The following is a 22,639-nucleotide window of genomic DNA, read 5'->3' as shown; positions in this document are numbered from 1 at the left end:
AAGGTAAACTGGGGAGGGGCTGGGCCACACACTACCCAAGGAGAGTCTTCCCCCACAACTGATGTCTCTCGTCCGGTGCCGGAGTCAGAATCCGATTCCGGGTCCCGTCCTGGTGCCAATGGTACTACAGACTGCTTCTTGGAGGGCCCCACTGAGGAATGTTGTGAGTATGGCCCTTGCATTATGGGGAGGCCTCAGGAATTCCAATAAAGCCACTGGATCGGCCACTGGTCCTCCGGCCAGGCACCCATCGCAGGCCCTGCCACGTCTGGTGCCCCCAGTGAACAGTGCCCCCTTCGAATTCTGGGGAAGACTCCTCCTTAGCTTACCATGGAGGTGCTGTCAGAGCCTCCCTCTGCTGTCAAGGCTGGAGAATGGTGCCAGGATGATGGCGATGTAGGCGGAGACCGATAACGGGATGGTGGTGAGAGCCAATGGGCCGGAGACTGGGGTGCAGGTGACCTTTGCACTGATGACCTGCCCAGAGGCTATGGCAACCGCTGTCTATAAGATGCAGGTCAGTGCCAAGGAGACTGAAGCCTCGCCAGTGATGAATCACGTCTTGTCTAAGAACCACCTCCATTAATAGTGCCTTTAACCGGATGTCTCTGTGCTTTTGGGTCCTTGGCTTAAGGTTTTTACAAATTTGTCCTTTATATGCGCTTCGCCCAAACACTTCAAGCAGCTTGTGTGGGGGTCACTAACCCATATCGGCTTATTACAAGCAGAGCATGGCTTGAAACCCGGTGATCGGGGCATGCCTTGTCCCTGTAGCAACGTCCCAACAGGGACTCTGACTGTAACTAACTCTACCTTAACTGCTAACAATACTAACTATCTGAAAACTATAAAACACAAACAGTTTGAAGAGACCACTATCACACTTTCTGAACAAGATTGAAAGAGGCGTTCCAGCATCTGTCACGGACGATATGAAGGAACTGAGAGGGCACAGGGCTGGTGGCGCCTAATATACTGGCGCATGAGCATGGCACTACAGGGGACACCAGAGCCAGCCCTACAGATACCATTAAGGAAAAGTGTCTGGGAGCTGTGCACGTGGGCGCACACACGCCTAGCATGGAATCGACATGAGCAAGCACTCAAAGAACAAATCTTAAGATGTTTAAAGAAAACAGCATTCTGTCTGCTCAGGAATCACTGAACAGCTGTGATTGTGAAATCTATACTTTATTGTTTTGCCTTTATGGACCCTTCTCTATTCCCTACTAACACGGCTACCCCCGATACTTCTCTATTGTTTATCTGTAGGGGCTCTGTCTGATTCTTTAATTGTTTCTATCTGTTGCGTAATTAATTTTGCAAGATTTAAATCAACTAAGGTGGTGGGGTGTGACTGGTTAAAGCAGAGGTGGGCAAACTTTTTGGCCTGAGGGCCGCATCCGGTTTCCAAAATTGTATGGAGGGCCAGTTAGGGGAGGCTGTGCCTCTCCAAACAGCCAGGCGTGGCTCAGCCCCCGCCCCCTATCCAGCCCCCACCCCCCCGCTTCTCACCCCCAGATGGCCTCCCCCAGGACTCCTGCCCCATCCACCTCCTCTGCTCCCTATCCCCTGACGGACCCCCTGGGACTCCTGCCCCATCCAACCCCCCCATTCCCTGTCCCCTGACAGCCCCCGGACCCCCCGCCATCCCCCCCCCCGGACCCCTGCCCCATCCAACCACCCCTTCTCTCTGTCCCCTGATGGCCCCTGGAATCCCTGCCCCTGACTGCCCCCCCCGCCACCCCATCCAACCCCCGCCTCCTGCCTGACTGCTCCCCAGGAACCCCTGCCCCCATTCAACTCCCCTGTTCCCCATCCTCTGACCGCCCCGACCCCTATCCACACCCCCACCCCCTGAACACCACCCCAAACTCCCCTGCCCCCTTAACCGTGCTGCCTGGAGCACCGGTGGCTGGTGGCACTACAGTCGCACCACCCACAGCAGCAGGACAGGCAGCCACACCGCCCAGCTGGAGCCAGCCACACCACCGCGCAGCACAGAGCACGGGATCAGACTGTGGCTCTGCAGCTGTGCTGCCCCAGGAGCTCACAGCTCTGCCACCCAGAACACTGCGCTGGTGGCGGGGCGAGCTGAGGCTGCGGGGGAGGGGGAACAGCAGGGGAGGGGCTGGGGGCGAGCCTCCGGGAGCAGGAGCTCAGGGGCCGGGCAGGAGGGTTTGCCCACCTCTGGGTTAAAGAATTGTTTCATAATGGGCTAGAATTGGTGAAAATACTGTTTCGTAGTACTTTACTTTAAAATGATTGGTTAAGGTACAGCTAAGCAAGATTTAGTTTAATTATGTAACTGGGGGTCGAAAAGGAAATTCTTTCGAACCTAACTCCAGAACACAAGCCAAGATCAGAGCTGCCAGACCTCAAAACCCTGCAGATCATATCGTGCAGAAGCTGGAGCCCTGGATGACTTGATCCTGACTGGTCACCAAGAAAAGTTTGTCTGCCTTATTGGGAGTGGTGAGTACTGCATGCTTAGCATGTGTGTTTTTTTGGTAACTGTTAACAAACAAACAGAGGTTAAAGATATTACTGTTTAAGGCTCTTTCACTGGTAAAGGCCTTGCAAACCCGCAGAAGATTATGCCCTGATCCCTGGGAACTGGGTCAGGGTGGGTGCCTTTCACTGGAGCCCTATAACTGGGAAAGGGTGGGGGTGCCTAAATTAACCGGGTTATGCCTTGAGTGCACAGAAGGGTAAAGGTGGGGTGCCCTAGAGTGTGTGGGAAACACTCACCATTCATCAGTATCCCTCCTGGGCTTTGTTAGTAAGCATGTTAATCCATATGATCAGTACAACTGGGAAAAAATAATGGCAAATATTTTACTCACCAAAAAGTACAATTTTATTTGACCCAAAATGATTCGTGTTGAGTTTGCTCAGTTGTTATGACCGAACCAAAAAAAAAGAAATGTTTTGGAGATGTTGAAACAAAGCATTTTGTTTTCATATGACTTTTCATTTCGATTTTTGAAATCTTAACAGAAGTAAAGGAGGACTAGATTCACCAAACGGTTTTTCCTCAAGCTCTCCTGTTGAAGCTATTCCACCTTTTATAAATAAATATTCCTTAGAGCAGACTTGAACTTGGGACTCCCACATCCCAGGTAGTGCCCTAACTACTAGGCTAAAAGCTATAAGGAAGGCACCACAACCACCTCCTCCTCCAGCTGTTTTCTGAATATAGTCCTCCCGAACCTTTGTTAAAATGCCCAAAATTGAAACAAAAACATCCAAGATGAATTTTAAAAAAAATGTTTCATATAACCCTACTTGAAATTTTTCAATTCACAAAAAAATTGGAAAGTTTTCATTTTCAGTTTGACCCAAAATGAAACTTTTGATTTTTTTGGAAATGCCAGCGAACCTAAGATGATTCACCTAGGTCATCTTCTGAGTTACTGATAACTCTAAAATAGGTAATGGTGTCTTTAATGTGGAGTGCCACCCTATCCTCCACCAACACCTCTTTTACCCACTGAGGGGATCTATAGAAGGTTTCTGTGTCATCCTCCACAGGTCAGAGCCAAGACCCACAATCACAGACCCTGGCAAATGCTGGGGTGTTTGTTTCAATGGGTTTTATTTAATTCCATATTTTACAAGGCGGATCTTGATTCCCAAACATCCCATCACCAGCAGAACAAAGGATCTTGGACAGCAAAAAGGATTGGGGAACTCTGGGGCAGAAGCACAGGTGGTACAGAGCCATCTCCACCTGAGATCACCAACGCTTCCTCTTTCCTGTAAGACACAGTACCCATTCCTGAGATATTCTCCCAGAGGGGAATAAATGAGACTTAGGCTATCTCTAAACTCCATCCTCTCCCACATACAACAGAGAGACCACTTGATACTGGAGCTGATAGTGGAATGTAAGATGGGGCAGGGGACTAAGGGATCCAACTTTTTAACCAACCTGTAAGATGAAGAGGTGGTCTGCTTACTCCCACACGCAGGAGAGATCTAATAAAATCAGGAACCTATAAAGTTTGGGGAGACTGACCTCCTTCCCATGGGCATTCAGGTAATCTTTCACTTCCCCGACTAAGCCTGGCCTCCCCAAGGAGTGATGCAGGCAATGGACTCTAAGTGGGGTGAAGGGTGAGCCAGGGAAATCAGGGGACCATCCTACCCCTGGGAATCTGGGGGCTACCTAGCTACCCTCATTCCCTCTGGGATTCAGAGACCTGTTCTAGAACAGCACACACAAAGGACCTCCAAGGGGAATTTGAAGGTAGCACGGGATACAGAACACGCTGGAACTGTCATGAGGGCACAGCCCATTCAAAGGTCACCCTAAGCACAAACAGGGCAAGACTCCCCCCAACCTCAAGGCCCAGGGGCTGGGGGAGCCTTGATGAGGCCCTAGCAGAAGAGATGGGACTCTGGCCACTGCACCAGGGGGCTCTAGGGATTTTATTTCTTCTTCCTCTCCTGGGAGCAGCGAGGGCAGAACCTGGTAGGAAAAGGAGAGATAAGGCAGCAGTTATGGCGTGGGAGGGACCCACCAATACACAAAGCCTATGGGACCCCCTTTAGTGCGCCCCAAATACATCCACACACCCAGAAGCCCTTAAACACACACAACCCCCAATAAATCTTCATTGAGACGCAATCCCAACCCCCCCTAACATCCACAGTCACCCCGCCCCAGAACTTCCCGCTCCAAACACCCATGGGACTCCCCAGTGATTTATAGCTTCTTGAAACCTCTGATGTCCTTGTTTCAGCACCCACTCACCATTTTCCCCTTGGCTTTGTCGTCAGGCCCACACAGGCGAAATGGAACCACTCGATGGAGCACTGATGTGGGATGGAGAGCACAAAGTCAGTCATACAGTAGAGTTTCCTCCCCTGCTGACTTTTTTGAGGGCTACCAACCCCCCCAGCATTTGATCACATAACCTCCCTTTGCAAATCCTCAGCAGTGACCACATCAATATTCAGGATTGGGGAAGTGGATTGAGAAACTCACCCAATTCCTACTCTGTTTTAAGGTTTCCCTCCTCCTGGATTCCAGACTTGTCCAGGAAAAAAAAAAAAATCTGTCCCCTAAGGGGGTCTCTAAAATGAGCATCCCCCTTAATTCTCCCCTCTCACATAATCTGTAGATACACCCTCAACCTGCAGATGTCACTGCTTGAGATAGCAGGGCCCACATAAGCAGAACCAGACTCCTAGTGCGCGTGTCTCTCCCCCATTCTCTCCAAGCCCAGTCTCTTACATCAGGGTTATCACAGCCAATCATCTCCCCATAGGAGACCTGGTGGCAGAGGCAGTAGGTGGGTTCGTTGGGATCCACAGGCATATCCAGCACATCTGAGGGGTGCACATTTCCAAATGTCACTGAGGGCATCCCATACTCCGTGCTGCTGCAGAGGAGAAGGATGAATCAGGTCAGCAAAGTCACCAGGATGGGGGCACCCCCTCACTTCATCCAGGGAGGCCCCCTCTGCTGTGGACTCCATCTTGACAGACACAGAAAGAGACCCTTCCCCACATAACACAACTGCAGAAATCCACTATCCCAGGTCCTGTCCTCACAGCAAGGTCCTAACCTCTCCAGGCCTTTATCTCCCTCCGGAGGGAAGGATATTTCTCTCAGTAGGAGTCCCAGCCATGATACTCAGGCTCTTGCTCTCACTGCTCCAGGGCACAGCAGGGACAAGTGGGATGGATGAGCCCATTGGTCTGATCTGGGTGAAGTTGGGGGATCATTTATGATCTGGATGAGGGATGGATTGCACCCTCAGCAAATTCGCAGATGACACTAAGCTGGGGGGAGAGGTAGATACGCTGGAGGGTAGGGATAGGGTCCAGAGTGACCTAGACAATTTGGAGAATTGGGCCAAAAGAAATCTGATGAGATTCAACAAGGACAAGTGCAGAGTCCTGCAGTTAGGACAGATGAATCCCATGCACTGCTACAGGCTGGGGACTGACTGGCTAAGCGGCAGTTCTGCAGAAAAGCACCTGAGGATTACAGTGGACGAGAAGCTTGATATGAGTCAACAGTGTACCCTTGTTACCAAGAAGGCTAACGGCATATTGGGCTGCATTAGTAGGAGCGTTGACAGCAGATTGAAGGAAGTGATTATTCCCCTCTATTCGGCACTGGTGAGGCCACATCTGGGAGTACTGCGTCCCGTTTTGGGCCCCCCCACTACAGAAAGGATGTGGACAAATTGGAGAGAGTCCAGCAGAGAACAACGAAAATGATTAGGGGGCTGGGGCACATGACTTACGAGGATAGAGTGAGGGAACTGGGCTTATTTAGTCTGCAGAAGAGTGAGAGGGGATTTGATAGCAGCCTTCAACTAACAGCCTTCAACCCCCCTGAAGGATGGGTTCCAAAGAGGATGGAGCTAGGCTGTTCTCAGTGGTGGCAGATGACAGAACAAGGAGGAATGGTCTCAAGTTGCAGTACGGGAGGTCTAGGTTGGATATCATGGAAAACTATTTCACTAGGAGGGTGGTGAAGCACTGGAATGGGTTACCTAGGGAGGTGGTGGACTCTCCATCCTTAGAGGTTTTTAAGGCTCCGCTTGATAAAGCCCTGGCTGGGATGATTCTGTTGAGGTTGTTCCTGCTTTGAGCAGAGGTTGGACTAGATGACCTCCTGAGGTCTCTTCCAACCCTAATCTTCTGTGATTCTATGACAAAGTGCAGTACCTGACCATTGGTTTCATCCTGATTAGGGGAACCTTCATGGACCCACTGGTCTGACCTGACTTGTGGGGTTACCCCCCATTCCCTAAGTCTCCCCGTCACTTACGTGCGGACGAGTTTCAGCTTCTTTTGAGCCATCTTTGGTGCCTCCTCATCAGAGTTTTTCCCCTTAGAACGAGCACGGGCAGCTTTCTTCTCCTTTTGGGCCCGGCCCTCTGGTGGGATGGGGAAAATAAATGGGCATTAAACTCTTCCACCCACCTGTACACCAGCCCCCTTTACAGCATTAAGACACCCCCCCCTCCCCGGCCCTTTCATAGTCTCTCGTCTACACACCCCCCCATCATCTCCTCTGAGACTCCCCTACACCATTATCCCTGGGTCACCTCCTTGTCACTTGCTGGGGTTCTAGCTCTTCCTCAAACTCCAACCTCACAGTGTCTGGGCCATCTCCTGCCATCCTCCTCCCAGGCTCCCTTCCAACCCCACCACTTCTGTGATCCTGGACCCCACCATATCAGTGGCAGGGCGCTGGGACTCACTTTTCTTGCCCTTGCTGGAGGAGCTGTCGTAGTCACTCGACTCAATCTGCTTCTCCTTCAAGTCAGCTTCAAAACGGGCAAGGTCCGTGTCTAGCCGCCGGATGTGCTTATCCACCTGCAGGTATGACAGTAAGCAAAAGCATTATTAGGGGATGGAATCCAGAAGGGCCTAGAAAGGACGGGGATGGGGCTTCAGCAGAGAGGCAACTGTATGGGATGCCTACAAGGGAAACAGGGATCCATGCTGGGGCTGGAGCAAAAGATTTCCAAATGTTTTAAAACCCCATCAGTACCAGTACAAGGTGAGTCGTGACTCCCAGCCCTTCATGCTATAACCCTTAGACACCACTCTGCTCCCTCTTTCTCCTTCATACCATCTCATAGGTCTGCATGGCCAGCTGCACTTTGTCATCCCCGAACTCCTTGCATTTCCCATAGGCCTCCTGAATTTGCTTGAGAAGCCCCAGTTTTTCCTCCGAAGAAAGAGTCCGTGCATTGCTGATATACTCCGTGGCCAGTTTATCAATCTCTGACTTGAGGTCTGAAACAAGACCGGATTCATGGTCAAAAATATCCCAGTGCCCTCTGCTAGGAAGGGCAGATCTGGACAGTTGCAGGCTCCCTCCTCTGCCCTGTTGTCACAACACCACCTGCAAGGGAAGGAAGAGCAGGCCAGCTGCAGGCTCCCTACCTACTCACGGCACATTACTCTGGGCCTCATTCCTGACACTCACCTTCTGTTCGCTGGTCTAGATCTCGCATGAGTTGGAAATTTCTCTGCAATTCAAATGGCAGGTTCTCAATGCCTGGAGAGAGAGGTAGATACATGGAGGGGTCAGGTCCCTGTCTCTGTTTCCCCCATTAAGCATTTATAATAACCAGATATAGGACTTAACATCCTCTAATTTCCCTGTCAGTCCAACAGCAGCTGTTCTCTAAGATGCCAATGACTCAATCTTGAGCTCATGGGAAGCCTAGAGTCTGGTGGGCTCACAGACGGGATCATTATTTTAGTAATTCTTTCTGGGGTCCACTAAGTTGGCACTATCTTCAACTTCCCCTCAATGTAGACATTATTAATTGGCTAATTTCTTGCAGGTACCATGGAAAAGGTGGATTAGGGGAAGGAGAGAGTAGTGGTCCTGATCAGAGAAAGGAGGCCCTTCCATGCATAAGATGCAGCATGAGAAAAGGTATGGGACTGCTTATGGAAGAATCTGACAACTACACAATGGTAGTGGTAGCAAAAAAAAAAAAAAAAAAAAAAATGGAAAGCTCATGAGGGACGAAGCTGTGCAGTGGCTTAAAAGTGAGGACAAAAAGCTTGAACATGAAAAAGAAGAACCAGTGGATTCAAAGGTGATTCGGGGATGATAGTCAGACCAAGATGCCAGAAAGATAATCTTAGTGGCTGCATGTTGAATGGATTGAAGATAAGTGGTGTATGTGTCCAGGCAGTCTTAAAGGAAGAAGTCACAGTAATCAAGACTATAGATATGGGGCTGTGCAAGAGTTCTGCTGAGGGAGCAGAGAGAAAAGATACCAACTTAGAAACATTATGGAAGCAGCAGCAATATTTGGCCTGGATGTAATTCAAAGATGCATGCACCAGAAGCACAGGTCCTTCCTTGTCAGTAAAGATAAATGAGATCTCTCTTATTGTAAGCTATACAGGACCTAGGAGAACACAGGTGAAAAATACTGATTCCATCCAGTACAAGGCATTGACGACACAGACCACACTAGTCAGTTCATTACAATATGATATAGAATCATAGATGTGTAGGATTGGAAGGAAGCTCAATAGGTCATCTAGCCCAGTCCCTTGCACTCAAGGCAGTGTACATAACAACTAAACCAGTGGTTTTCAACCTTTTTTCATTTACGGACCCCTAAAAAATTTCAAAAGGAGGTGAAACCCCTTTGGAAAACTTAGACAGTCTGCGGACCCCAGGGGTCCATGGACCACAGGTTGAAAACCACTGAACTAGACCATTCCTGACAGGTGTTTGTCTAAACTGCTCTTAGAAACCTCCAATGATAGAGATTCCACAACCTCCCTAGGCAATTTGTTCCAGTGCTTAACTACCCTGACAGTTAGGAAGTTTTTCCTAATATCCAACCTAAACCTCCCTTGCTGCAATTTAAGCCCATCGCTTCTTATCCTATCCTCAGAAGTTAACAATTTTTCACGCTCCTCCATGTAACACCCTTTTATGTACTTGAAAACTGTTATGTCCCCTCTCAGTCTTCTCTTTTCCAGACTAAACAAACTCAGTTTTTTCAATCTTTCCTCATAAGTCATGTTTTCTAGGCCTTTAATGATTTTTGTTGCTCTCCTCTGGACTTTCTCCAATTTGTCCACATCTTTCCTGAAATGTGGCACCCAGAACTCAACACAATATTTCAGCTAAGACCTCATCAGCATGGAGCAGAGTGGAAGAATTACTTATCTGTCTTGCTTACAACTCTCCTGCTAATACACCCTAGAATTATGTTTGCTTTTTTTGCAAGTGTTATACTGTTCACTCATATTTATCTTGTGATCCACTATAACCCCCAGATCCCTTTCTGCAGTACTCCTTAGTACGCAGTCATTTCCCATTTTGTATGTGTGCAATTGATTGTTCCTTCCTAATTGGAGTACTTTACATTTGTCCTTATTGAATTTCATCCTATTTACTTCAGACCATTTTGAATTTTAATCCTACCCTCCAAAGCTCTTGCAACCCCTCCCAGCTTGGTATCATCCGTAAACTTTATAAGTGTACTCTCTCTGCCATTATCTAAATAATTTATAAAGATATTGGACCTAGGACCGATCGCTGCAGGACCCCACTCGATATGTGCTTCCAGCTTGACTGTGAACTGCTGATAACTACTCTCTGGGATTGGGTTTTCAACCAGTTAGGCACCCACCTTATAACAGCTTCATCTATGCTGTATTTTGCTAGTTTGTTTATGAGAAGGTCTAGCAAGACAGTAACAACAATCTCAGTAAAGTGAAGATATACTACATCTACCACATCCGCCCTATTCATTAGGCTTATTACTCTGTCAAAGAAAGCTATTAGGTTGGTTTGACATGATTTGTTCTTGACAAATCCATGTCGACTGTTACTTATCACTTTATTATCTTCTAGGTGTTTGCAAATTGATTACTTGATTATTTGTTCCATTATCTTTCCAGGTACTGAAGATGAATGGTCTGTAATTCCATAGCTTGTCCTTATTCTCCTTTTTATAGATTGACACTATATTTGCCCTCTTCCAGTCCTCTGGAATCTCTCCCATCTTCCATGAGTTTTCAAAGATAATCACTAAGGAGATATTTCAACCATTAGTCAGCTCCTTCAATATTCTAGGATGTATTCATCAGGTCCTGCTGACTTGAATACATATAACTTGTCTAAGATATCTAACACGCCAATCCTAAAACTATTTTACATTAAATAAATAATAAAATAGTGCTTTTCATGCAACCAACTCAAAGCACTGAAGTGCTTAAAAAGTGCCACAAAGAAGGATTAATTTCCCCATTTTACAGATGGGAAAACGGAGGCAGAAATGGGAAGAGACTTGTCGAAGGTCATAGAGCAAATCGGGGTAAAGCTGGGAATAGAACACAGGAATCTTGACTCCAAGTCCCCTGCTCTTTAGTCTATTCTGCCTGCTACATTATAACATAATTCAGTTGTCTCTCTCCAGCTCCTGGAAGTTCTGAAACATAACGTATATTGTAACTACCAGATGTTATTACAGTTACAGACATGTTGCAAGACTCAAGTCAGTATTTTATTATTCTTTTTCAGTGTTACTTCTTACTAGGGCTGTTGATTAATCGCAGTTAACTCATGCGATTAACTAAAAAAAATTAATTGTGATTAATCGCACTGTTAAACAATAGAACACCAATTGAAATTTATTAAATATTTGTGGATGTTTTTCTACATTTTCAAATAAATATACTGATTTCTATTACAACACAGAATACGAAGTGTACAGTGTTCACTTTATATTATTTTTTATTATAAATATTCACACCGTAAAAATGATAAACAAAAGAAACAGTATTTTTCTGTTCACCTCATACAAGTACTTCTGTGCAATTTCTTTATTGTGAAAGTGTAACTTACAAATGTAGATTTTTTTTGTTACATAACTGCACTCAAAAACAAAACGATATAAAACTTTAGAGCCTACATGTCTACTCAGTCCTACTTCTTGTTCAACCAATTGCTAAGACAAACAGATTGTTTACATTTACGGGAGATACTGCTGACTGCTTCTTATTTACAATGTCACCTGAAAGCGAGAACAGGCGTTCACATGGCACTTTGTAGCCACGTGCCAGATATGCTAAACTTTCATATGCTCCTTCATGCGTTGGCCACCATTCCAGAAGCTGACCTGCTTCCATGCTGATGATGCTCATTAAAAAAATAATGCGTTCATTAAATTTGCAACTGAACTCCTTGGGGGAGAATTGTATGTCTCCTGTTCTGTTTTACCCATTTCATGTTATAGCAGTCTCGGATGATGACCCAGCACATGTTCGTTTTAAGAACACTCTCACAGAAGATTTGACAAAATGCAAAGAAGGTACCAATGTGAGATTTCTAAGGATAGATACAGCATTCGACCCAAGGTTTAAGAATCTGAAGTGCCTTCCAAAATCTGAGAGGAATGAGGTGTGGAGAATGCTTTCAGATGTCTTAAAAGAGCAACACTCCGATGCGGAAACTACAGAACCCGAACCACCAAAAAAGAAAATCCACCTTCTGCTGGTGCCATCTGACTCAGATGATGAAAATGAACATGCGTCGGTCCGCTCTGCTTTGGATCGTTATCGAGCAGAACCCATCATCAGCATGGACACATGAATTCTGGAATGGTGGTTGAAGCATGAAGGGACATACGAATCTCTAGCTCATCTGGCACGTAAATACCTTGTGATGCTGGCTACAACAGTGTCATGTGAATGCCTGTTCTCACTTTCAGGTGACATTGTAAACAAGACGTGGGCAGCATTATCTCCTGCAAATTGTAACCAAACTTGTTTATCTGAGTGATTGGCTGAAGTAGGACTGAGTGGACTAGTAGGTTCTAAAGTTTTACATTTTTATTTTTGAATGCAGTTATTTTTTTGTACACAATTCTACATTTGTAAGTTCAACTTTCATTATAAAGAGCCCTACAGTACTTGTATTAGGTGAATTTAAATATACTATTTCTTTTGTTTTTATAGTGCAAATATTTGTAATAAAAATAAATATAAAGTGAGCACTGTACACTGTGTATTCTGTGTTGTAACTGAAATCAATATATTTGAAAATGTAGAAAATATCCAAAAATATTTAAATAAATGGTATTCTAATATTGTTTAACAGTGCGATTCATCTTTTTTAATTGCTTGACAACCCTATTTCTTACCCATATCCATGGAGGTTCTCTTGGACTCCTCTTACTGGGTGTCCAGAGAGACATGTTGGGGAAAAAAAGCCCACTTTCTTCTGTGACTGGACAAAAGACTGTACTGCATGCAATAAAACTCAGTGATCCAGGCACTCACGACCATCAAGCTTGATTACTGCTATCCATATCTAGGAATGAAATCACATGACCTGAAAAAACTCCAGTTGGTACAAAATGCAGCAACTTGTGTGCACAGCAACACAGGACACCATGAAAACATCTCCATTTTCTGCACTGAATCTCCACTGAATTCAGAATCTGGATCAAGGTCTCCATTCTGATACTTAAAGCCCTCTACAGGATTGGTCACAGCAACATAACAGACTGCCCCACCTTCCATGACCATGCGTTCCCACAACAGAAGTAATCAGAACTAAGACAATTAAGCTGCCAACTATGGGGGAAGGCTTGTGAATGCAAAAGACAGAATTCTCAAAAAAACTGGACCCAAACTATGCAACTCACTCTGGCAAGAGATAAGAATGACTACAGCTGACTTGGGCAGCAGGGCTCAGGCTGCAGGGCTGTAAAAGTGCTGTGTAAACATTAGATCTAATGGGGGAGGGGGGGAGAAGAGAGAGGAGGGAACAGGCTCTGGGACCTCCCTGCTCACAGGGTCCCAGAACTCAGGCCCCAGCCCAAGCCCAAACCATCTAAACCACAATTTTGCAGCCCTGTGAGCCCGAGTCAGCTGACCTGGTGCAACCGTGGGTGTTTAATTGCTGTGTAGACATACCCACTGTGTTCAGAACCTGTTTCTTCAACCTCAATTTCATCATGCAGACACAAAAACAACCACTTACACACAAGCAAATATCCTTAAGAACAGAGCAAAGTATTTCCCTGGGAAGGAACAGAGAGGGAATTTGTTACTATTATTTCTATTTTAAATAGCTTTTTTAAATAGCTAGGAGAGGCTTAGCTATTATGGGCCATTTAAGTATCTAGATAGAAGGAAAAGTTTTCATGATATCCCAAATATTACATATAAACAGGGTGGGGTGGAGAACTACATTAAAAGAAAGATCACATTGCACAGTCAAGCATTCAAAAGTTGGGAAAAGCCAGACTTAAGATTGCCTCTGTAACCTCAGTCTATCCTCTTTGTACATATGTGTTATGCCACAGTCTTTAATTACATGATCACATACTATTTGTCCCACAAAATGCCTGCCTCATTCAGTGCACAGGATGGACAGTGCTCACTGAATGGATTCTTTTCATCCTCATTTAATGTGTGGCCCCAGGCCTTATTTACTGCACATTAATTAAACTATGCTTTGAATATAGAATTATTAATTTCCTCATGGGCTTTTCTATAGCGCTCATCACTGAGTGCTTCACAATGTATCTTCACCAACTGCTGTCAGGTAGGGAGGTATTATAATTGCCATTCTACAGATCAGGAACTGAGGTTCAGAGAAATTAAGGACAAAAGGTATCCATTCATTTTGAGTGCTCAATTTGAGACACCCAGAGCCTGGTACATCAATCACAATACTTAGCATTTTTATAGCACTTGATATGTTCAAAGCACAGCTCCCATGGACTTCAGCTGCAAGTGCTTACCACATGTGTAAATGAGACCCCAGGATCTCAAGTTGGGCACCTAGAAAATGAAGGACACATAATTAGTGACCACCTGTGAAAAGTCTTAATTTAATTACACAGGAACTCCATGGCAGAGACAAGAATAGAATCCAATGACTAAATCCTTTAGTCTTCCTGCAATCCACTGCCTCATTCACTGTACACCTTCCAACTTCTGTAACAAATGAGGCCAGGGTGCTATAGACAACAATTTCATTCACTACACAACCCTGGTCCATTCCCAGAGGAGGCTCACCCTGTGCAATAAATGATGGAGGGATCCTGTGGAAAAAATTACATGATCCTGTAATTAAAGACTGTATCATAATGCATATACACACAGGGGTTGAATTAAGATTTGCATGAGCAATCTTAATTCTGATATTTCCTATTAGAGGGTGTGACTTCGCAACCATAATGCTTTTCAATTAATTTTAATATAAATTTCTTAGTTTAACACTGCAAACTTAAAAAAAAAAACTTCTATCATGAGAAACCATACTGACCCCTCGAACGTATCATCAGCAAGGTTGGAACCTTTAGATCCACAGCACAGACCTTTTACTACTTGACCTAATGGAGTAACCGGTAGCAGCAATAGGTGTTTATGCTCTGTGTGAACCAACAATAGTAGAGTGATAAACACCCTTAGCAAATAGCTGTGAAACCTACTAGCAAACAGTTGAGACTCAAAAATCCTGAATTCTACCCTAAGTTCTAGAAAGGAGGTCCCTTTAGTGATGACAGACCTTTATTTCCCAGTGTTCCTATCACTTGCCACCTTCTGTCCCTGATCTTAGCATATACCCTTTTGTAGTCCGTCTCTCCGCCCTGCCCCGCCCCCAACAGCATTCATTCCCCAGTCTCCCCTTCGCAGCCAGTCTATTCCCCCTGCTGTCTTTGTCCTCCACCCCTCTGCATTCCAATCAAGCTGATCCTTCTTTCTCTTCTTGCTTGCTGGACCCCCCTGGTTGTGGAGCATTAAGATCACAGGAGAGACAGTCTCCCTTCTCTCAGTCCCATGGTAGCCCCCTGACCATTGGGAGGAGCAATTGCACAGAAAGTCCTGTTCAGCCCCTGCAATCATGGGCTTGAGCATTCTCAGCACAGATGGAACCTGCAGATAATTTAGCTGCCAAACTAATAAGCATGTGTGAAGAGAAAGTCGTTCACCTTGTGCAGTAACAATGGTTCTTCAAGATGTGTCCCCATGTGGGTGCCCAACTGTAGGTGTGCTTGTGTCCCTGCACTGCTGATCGGAGAGCTTTTTGGTAGCAGTGTCAGTTTGGCCTGCACGTGCGCTGTCCCTTAGGCAAACCCTCCTGAGTTCCTTCTCTACCACAGAGTCCTTGAAAGAACTCCGAAGTAGAGGGGAGGAGGATGGGTTGTGGAGAAACCATAGGGGGATATATCTCAAAGAACCGTAATTACCGCACAAGGTGAGCAACTTTCTCTTCTTCTTCAAGTAGTACACCTCTACCTCGATATAACGCTGTCCTCAGGAGCCAATAAATCTTACCGCGTTATAGGTGAAACCGCGTTATAGCGAACTTGCTTTGATCCGCCGGAGTGCGCAGCCCCACCCCCATGGAGTGCTGCTTTACCGCGTTATATGAGAATTTGTGTTATATCAGGTCGCATTATATCGGGGTAGAGGTGTATCTCTCTGGGTGCTTCATTGTAGGTGACTCCTGAGCAGTATCCCCACTGGAGGGCTGGGGCTTCGGAGTCGAATCAGTTACGGATTACAATACCGTAGAACCAAAGATGGGATCGGAAGCAGAGTCCCCAGTAATTTTATAATGTTCTGCAAATATATGGACAAACCAGGTTGCTGCTCTACAGATTTCTGAGATAGGGACATTCTTGAGGAAGGTGATGGAGGAGACCAACCTCATGGAGTGAGTGCGAATACCAGATGGAGGTGTTATGTTGCAAACCTGATCTAATACAGTTTGAGACCCATTTGGAGAGTCTCTAGGCTGATACTGCTGAGTCTTTGGATCTCTCTGCAACAGAAAGGAAAAGCTAGGAGACTTTCTAAATGTCTTCGTCCTATCCAGGTAAAAAGGCCAGGGCTCTTGTAACATCTAGTGTGTGTAGTACATCCTCCCTGTTATCAGAGTGAGGCTTGGGGTAAAAGATCGGAAGGTGAATCAATTGGTTTATGTGAAAAGGGCAGGTCACGTTGAGGTTGAACTTCAGATGCAGTCCAAGTGTGACCTAGTCCCAAAACAATATTGTGTGTGTGTGTGTGTTGGGGGGGGGGGGGTGGAAGGGGGAAAGGAGAAGGGAGGAAATGTGCCATAAGAGCCGCTATTTCCCCTGTTCTCCTTGCTGAGGTGATAGCCACCAGGAATGCCGTTTTCATCGACAGATATTTGAGCAAACAAGTAGCCACAGGTTAAGAGAGAGGTCTAGTCAGGCCTTTCAACACTAGGTTCAGCTCCCATGTAGAGGTGGGATGTCAGGGTTGGTGAAAAAGGTTTACTATACCCTGAAGAATCATTTTATGTTTGGGTGTGAGAGCAATGAGTATCTCTCTACTTGTCGCTGAAAGGTGCTATAGCTGCTAGGTGAACTTTGAGTGAACTGAGAGATAGCCATGATTTTTTTTAGAGTCCGTATACAGTCTAGGACCACTGGGAGAGTAGCAGATGTCAGGGAAATTTGTTGGGAATTACACCAAACCTGAAACCTGGACCACTTTTGCAGGTAAGTATGGCATGTGGTGGATTTTCTACTGTGTAGTAACATTTTCTGTACTTCCTTCGAGCAGGAGCTTTCTATGAGCTGGAACCATGAAGGAACCAAGCCTTGAGGTGAAGTATCCTCAGGTTGGGATGTAGAGTGCGTCCTTCGTTCTGCAATAGGAAGTGTGGAGTTGGTTGGAGAGAGATTGGTGGGCATGTCACCAGTTGTGAAAGGTAATGACACAAAGTCTGTCTCATCCAGGTGGGAGCAATCAGTATGATGTATGCTCCTTCTCTTTTTATTTTTAATCGGACTTTCGACACTAGGGGAAACAGAGGAAAGATATAGAGAAGGTCCTTGTCCCACAGAAGAAGAGCATTTTCCCAAGGAGTGCTGACCTATCCCTGCTCTGGAGCAATAGTGTGGACATTTCTTGTTCAGGTAAGTGGTGAACAGGTCTGAGGTCAGTGTTCCACACTTCTGAATAGGTCACGAAGCACTGCTGGGTTTAATCTCCCATTCATGGTTGTGTGGGAATTTGTAACTGCAATTGGCCACTATTGAGTTTTGTACTTCTGGAAGATAGATAGTGTGATGGGAACTGCACCAGTTCCATAATTTTAGTGCTTCTGAGCAGAGGGAGGATGACCTGGTTCCTCCCTGCCAATTTATGTAATATATACATGCTAGGTTGTCTGTTAAGACTCGTTTGTGTTCTCTTAATCAGTGGGAGGAAATGGGTACAGGCATTCCTGACTGCCCTCAGTTCAAGGAGGTTGATGTGGCAGGACATCTCCATGGATGACCATTTGCCTAGTGTTTTTAGGTGGTTTAAATGTGCGCCCCATCCTATGAGGGATGAGTCAGTGGTAAATAGTAACGATGGGAAAGTCTGTGAAAAGGGAATGCCCTTGCAAACATCTGCTGGATTTTTCCACCAGTCCAGGGAGTTTTTGACCTTGGTGGGTAGTGACAGAGCTATGTCTACTCTGTCTCTGTTCAGTCGGTAGACTGAGCTGAACCACATCTGACACACTGCAGTTGAAGTCTGGCATGAGATATCACCTCTGTGTCTGCTGTCATATGCCCCAGGATGTGGAGGCAGTGTATGTCTGATATTTGAGGGCTGGTTTGTACTGTTTCTATGAGCATGGCCAAGGTGTGGAACCTGTGTTGTGGCAGGAGTTCTTTGGCCTGTAACAAATCGAGGTCAGCCCCTACAAACTCTAGGCGTTGTACAGGGGAAAAGGTTGATTTTTGGACATTGACCTGTAGACTCAGTTCCATGAACAGGTCTATTGCGGTTTTGATAACCAGGAGAGTTTCATCAAAGGAGCAAGCCCCAAGGAAGCAGTCATCCAGATAGGGGTAAGATCATGATTCACAGGGAACGAAGGTGAGCTACCTCTACAGAGAGGATTTTGGACAATACTCTGGGAGCTGATGATAGCCCAAAGGGGAGTACTCTGTACTGGTAGTGGCCCTGTCCTAGGGAAAATCTGAGGAATGGTAAGATTGAAATATGAAAATAAGGTCAAGGGCTGAAAACCAGTCTCCCTGTTCCAAAGCTGAAATAATCACTGCTAGAGTGATCATCTTGAATTTTTGAGCCTTGACGAACTTGTGAGTGCTCTGAGGTCTAGTATAGATCTCCCCTCTTCTTGGGTATCAGGAAATAATGAGAGTAAAAACCTTTGCCTTGTAGATGTTGAGATACTGGTTCTATGGCCCCTAACAAGAGGACGTGATCTATTTCTTGTCGTAGTAAACACTCACGAGAAGGGTCCCTGAAGAGGGATGGGGAAGGGAGTTAAAGTGAATGGAGTACCCATTGTGGATGATTTCCAGGACACATCAGTTTGATGTTATACGTTCCCAGGTGCTGTGAAATGGGGCAAGTCGGTAGCCAAATGGGTGTGACGGGTTGGTCAGCTACAGCGGCTGAGAAAAGTGGTCTGTTGACGCCTCAACCAACATATCAAAACTGATGTTTTGAGGTAGATAGTTGCAATGTGGAAGGCTGTGGGCATAATGTCTTATGTGTGGAAAATCTTGACTTCTCTCTCAGAGGCTTGTAAAAACATTGGGTTGGGAATTGTGAAGTGGGGGATTTATGTTGAGGTTGCAGAATAAACCTTCTCTTTTGTCCAGGAGTAAAGATTCCTAATTAGTGAGAGTGGCCCTGGAATCTTTAAGGGCACAGAAGAACGCATCAGTCTTTTCAGAGAACAATTTGGTGCCTTCAAAGGGAAGGTCTTCAACTGTTATCTGCACTTCCTTAAGGAAGCCAAATAGGTGTAACCAAAACACTCGCTGCATAACGACTGCAGTGGAGATGGACCAGTCTGCTTGTCGGCTGCATCAGGGGCTGACTGGAGCACTGTTTTGGCTACTACTTGTCCTTCATGGATAATAGCTCGGAACGGGTCACAGTGTGACTTTGGGAGTTGATCAATAAAGGTGTTGAGCTTTATATAATTGACAGTCATATTTCACCATTAAAGCTTGATAATTTGCAATTCTAAACTGCAATGTGGCAGAGAAGTAGGCCTTTCTCCCGAAGAGGTCCAGGCATTTCCAATCCCTATCATAGGGGGTGGATCTCATTTGGAATGGCCATGTGGGCTCCCATATGGGAAAAACAGGGGGATAAAGAGCTCTCATATTGGAAGCACTGGGAAACAATTATTAAAATAATCAGACAATGAACAGGTTCTACAGAAATTAAGCATGTTAAAGTACACAGCACCCCATCCAACATGGAAGGATACTAAAAAAGCACAAGTTGCTGAGTTGAATCTAGGAAAAGGTGAGACTGAAGTGGTGACCTGATCTCAAGTGGGGGGACAGAGTAAGGTCGGATAGTATACAAGATGACCCAAAGGGGAAATCAGACAGCCAACAATCTACAAAACAAAGTATTTTTGTACAATATGGGAAAGAGGACTGGGAATTGGTAGAGCAGAATATAGCAGGAGTGGAAGGAAAATGGGAAGTAAAGAAAGAAGACGAGATGACAGTAGCAAAACAGGGACAACAGGAAAGGTGGGTACCTAAAAGTGGAGTAGGGAAGAAATAATTAGGTTTGCTCATGAACAAGGACATTTTGGGCGAAAAAGAATATTAGTGCAAGTGAAAAGAGCAATGTGGTGGCCAGGAATGAGAATTCAGATTGAAGATTTTTGTCAAAAGTTTTGGGGATTAATTAGAGCACAAACCAAAAGCCGAAAAGAGAGGGTAGTGAGACATCAGCCTGATACTACAGGTCCATGTGATTGCAAATGGATTACATTGGACCTCTAAAAAGAACTCCCACAGGAAAGGAATATTGCTTAGTCGTAACAGATAACTTCTCAGGCTGGGTTGAAGTGATCTCTACCTCCAATAATACAGCTCAAACTACAGGTAAGGCTCTGTGGACACAGCTTTCCCTGCTATTTTGATGACCATGAGAGCTCTGGGACAAGCAGGAAGCAAGTACACCCCTTTTGAGTTAATGACAGGCATGGCTATGAGAACCCCAGAAATTTTGGTAATACCAAGCAGGCAAATGCTGGAATGGGTGGCAAACTTGGTACAAACAATAGAAGAAATTTGGGCAGAAGAAAATCAGTATAGACAAAGAAGAGCAGAAGAGACAAATGGGGTATCAATGGAAAATAGGAGACAAGGTGATGCTTAGGGAATTGGTGACGAAAGGAAAGATGAAACCAAGATGGAGCAGACCATTCCCTGTTAAGTATGTAGCTAGCCCCATGGCGGTCTGAGTAGCCACTCCAAAAGGAGATGTTTGGAGACACTCTGACCAAATTAGATTGTACATTTCAGGGCATGGAAAACATAAGTAGAAGAAAAGATGCCAAGCAAAATATGGTCTCCCAACTTTTTGAAATACAAATAGTTGCATTAGGCACCGTTAAAGCGCTTGTAAAATGGTGTGAGGGTAAGTGTTGCTGTGGTGACATACGACACAAATAGGAACACCGGTTGCTTGGCTGTGGATAAATTCTGTAAGTACCCTGACAGGGTGGATAAAAATCAATGATTTTTTTTTATTTAAATCGGATTTTCTTTTTTTGATAAAATGCTTGTTATAATTAAGATACATTATAGCTCAAAAAAATCTCATCATGGAATAGGGATTATAAATTCTAATTCTATAGTATGAGACAATGTTTGAGTATGAGTCATGTAATGTTTAAGAAAAGTTTTGTAAATGAGTTCCAATAGTTCATGGATTAGGGACCCAATCTTATGGGGTTCCAGGGGCTTCTGTATAGATTATTTAGGTTACTCTTTCTATCTACCCAATGGGACTCAGTGCTCAGTCTAGAAGAGAACATCAGAGATGCTTAGGTTTGCAGTTCTCAAACTGTGGATTTGTGTCTTCAGAGATAACATGCTTGTTAACAGCAAAAATGTTTTTAAATAAATAAATAAAATAAATAGAGGTGAGAAATAACAGATCTCAACTCTATTGTTCCTCTGCAAATTTGTGTACACAGAGTCAATCCCTTACCTCTCTCTAAAAGTGCAAAGTTTCAAAAAGTTCAGTGAATAGAAGATTGTTGGGGGCGGAATAGATCTGGACAAGAAGAAGAGGTCTGGAGATAAATGTGAGAAGGGAGGGACAGGCAGTAGAAACAAAAGTGAAACTGTTTGAGCAGCATATTCCAGAAGTCTTGAGGTCTTTCTGAGCGTAGTCTTCATTGATTTGAGATCTACCATACCATTCTCTCACTAGAAGGGAAAACCTATAATGGCCGCAGGCCATAAAAGAGACCCAGTTTGCGAATATTTTAATGAAGTTCCTCTACCTGTGGGTAAGACAGGCATGTGTGCAAAATGCAAACAGTGCAACAAAGAAATGCAAGGCCTGGTTGCTCGAATTAAACAACATAAGAACAGCCGTACTGGGTCAGACCAAAGGTCCATCTAGCCCAGTATCCTGTCTACTGACAGTAGCCAATACCAGGTGCCCCAGAGGGAGTGAACCGAACAGGTAATGATCAAGTGATCTCTCTGCTGCCATCCATCTCCACCCTCTGACAAACAGAGTCTAGGGACACCATTCCTTACCCATCCTGGCTAATAGCCATTAATGGACTTAACCTCCATGAATTTATCCAGTTCTCTTTTAAACGCTGTTATAGTTCTAGCCTTCACAACCTCCTCAGGTAAGGAGTTCCACAAGTTGACTGTGTGCTGTGTGAAGAAGAACTTCCTTTTATTTGTTTTAAACCTGCTGCCTATTAATTTCATTTGGTGACCCCTAGTTCTTGTATTATGGGAATAAGTAAATAACTTTTCCTTATCTACTTTCCCCACATCACTCATGATTTCATATACCTCCATCATATCCCCCCTTAGTTTCCTGTTTTCCAAGCTGAAAAGACCTAGCTTCTTTAATCTCTCCTCCTATGGGACCCGTTCCAAACCCCTAATCATTTTAGTTGCCCTTCTCTGAACCTTTTCTAGTGCCAGTATATCTTTTTTGAGACGAGACCCTATCTGTACGCAGTATTCAAGATGTGGAAGTACCATGGATTTATATAAGGGCAATAAGATATTCTCCATCTTATTCTCTATCACCTTTTTAATGATTCCTAACATCCTGTTTGGTTTTTTGACCGCCTCTGCACACTGCATGG

The 22,639-nt window shown here is 45.1% G+C and overlaps 1 protein-coding gene across 13 annotated transcripts in view; it reads right to left on the bottom strand.

The window, feature by feature from the left end:
- Positions 1-3,581: 3,581 nt before the first annotated feature.
- ING4 (inhibitor of growth family member 4) overlaps positions 3,582-22,639 on the bottom strand; it is a 41,196-nt gene continuing 22,138 nt past the window's right edge. For 5 of the 13 annotated variants that reach the window (XM_065585705.1, XM_005291290.4, XM_024111144.3 and 2 more), the window contains 8 exons: positions 14,274-14,313; positions 7,964-8,035; positions 7,604-7,770; positions 7,230-7,344; positions 6,794-6,902; positions 5,243-5,390; positions 4,760-4,821; positions 3,582-4,474 (listed from right to left, as the gene is read on the bottom strand). In XM_065585705.1, coding sequence (XP_065441777.1) covers positions 4,435-4,474; positions 4,760-4,821; positions 5,243-5,390; positions 6,794-6,902; positions 7,230-7,344; positions 7,604-7,770; positions 7,964-7,991 — 669 coding nt within the window. In that variant the 5' untranslated portion in view covers positions 7,992-8,035; positions 14,274-14,313 and the 3' untranslated portion in view covers positions 3,582-4,434. Of the gene's footprint in view, positions 4,475-4,759; positions 4,822-5,242; positions 5,391-6,793; positions 6,903-7,229; positions 7,345-7,603; positions 7,771-7,963; positions 8,036-10,391; positions 10,899-14,273; positions 14,314-22,639 lie in introns of those variants that run through there. The other 8 variants (XM_005291285.5, XM_005291287.4, XM_024111145.3 and 5 more) reach the window with 3 other exon arrangements.

Source organism: Chrysemys picta, chromosome 1, assembly GCF_011386835.1.
Source record: "Chrysemys picta bellii isolate R12L10 chromosome 1, ASM1138683v2, whole genome shotgun sequence".
In the NCBI taxonomy this organism is placed as follows: domain Eukaryota; kingdom Metazoa; phylum Chordata; order Testudines; family Emydidae; genus Chrysemys; species Chrysemys picta.
Note: the sequence above shows the minus strand (reverse complement) of the source record. Positions and strands in the feature narration are given on the sequence as shown.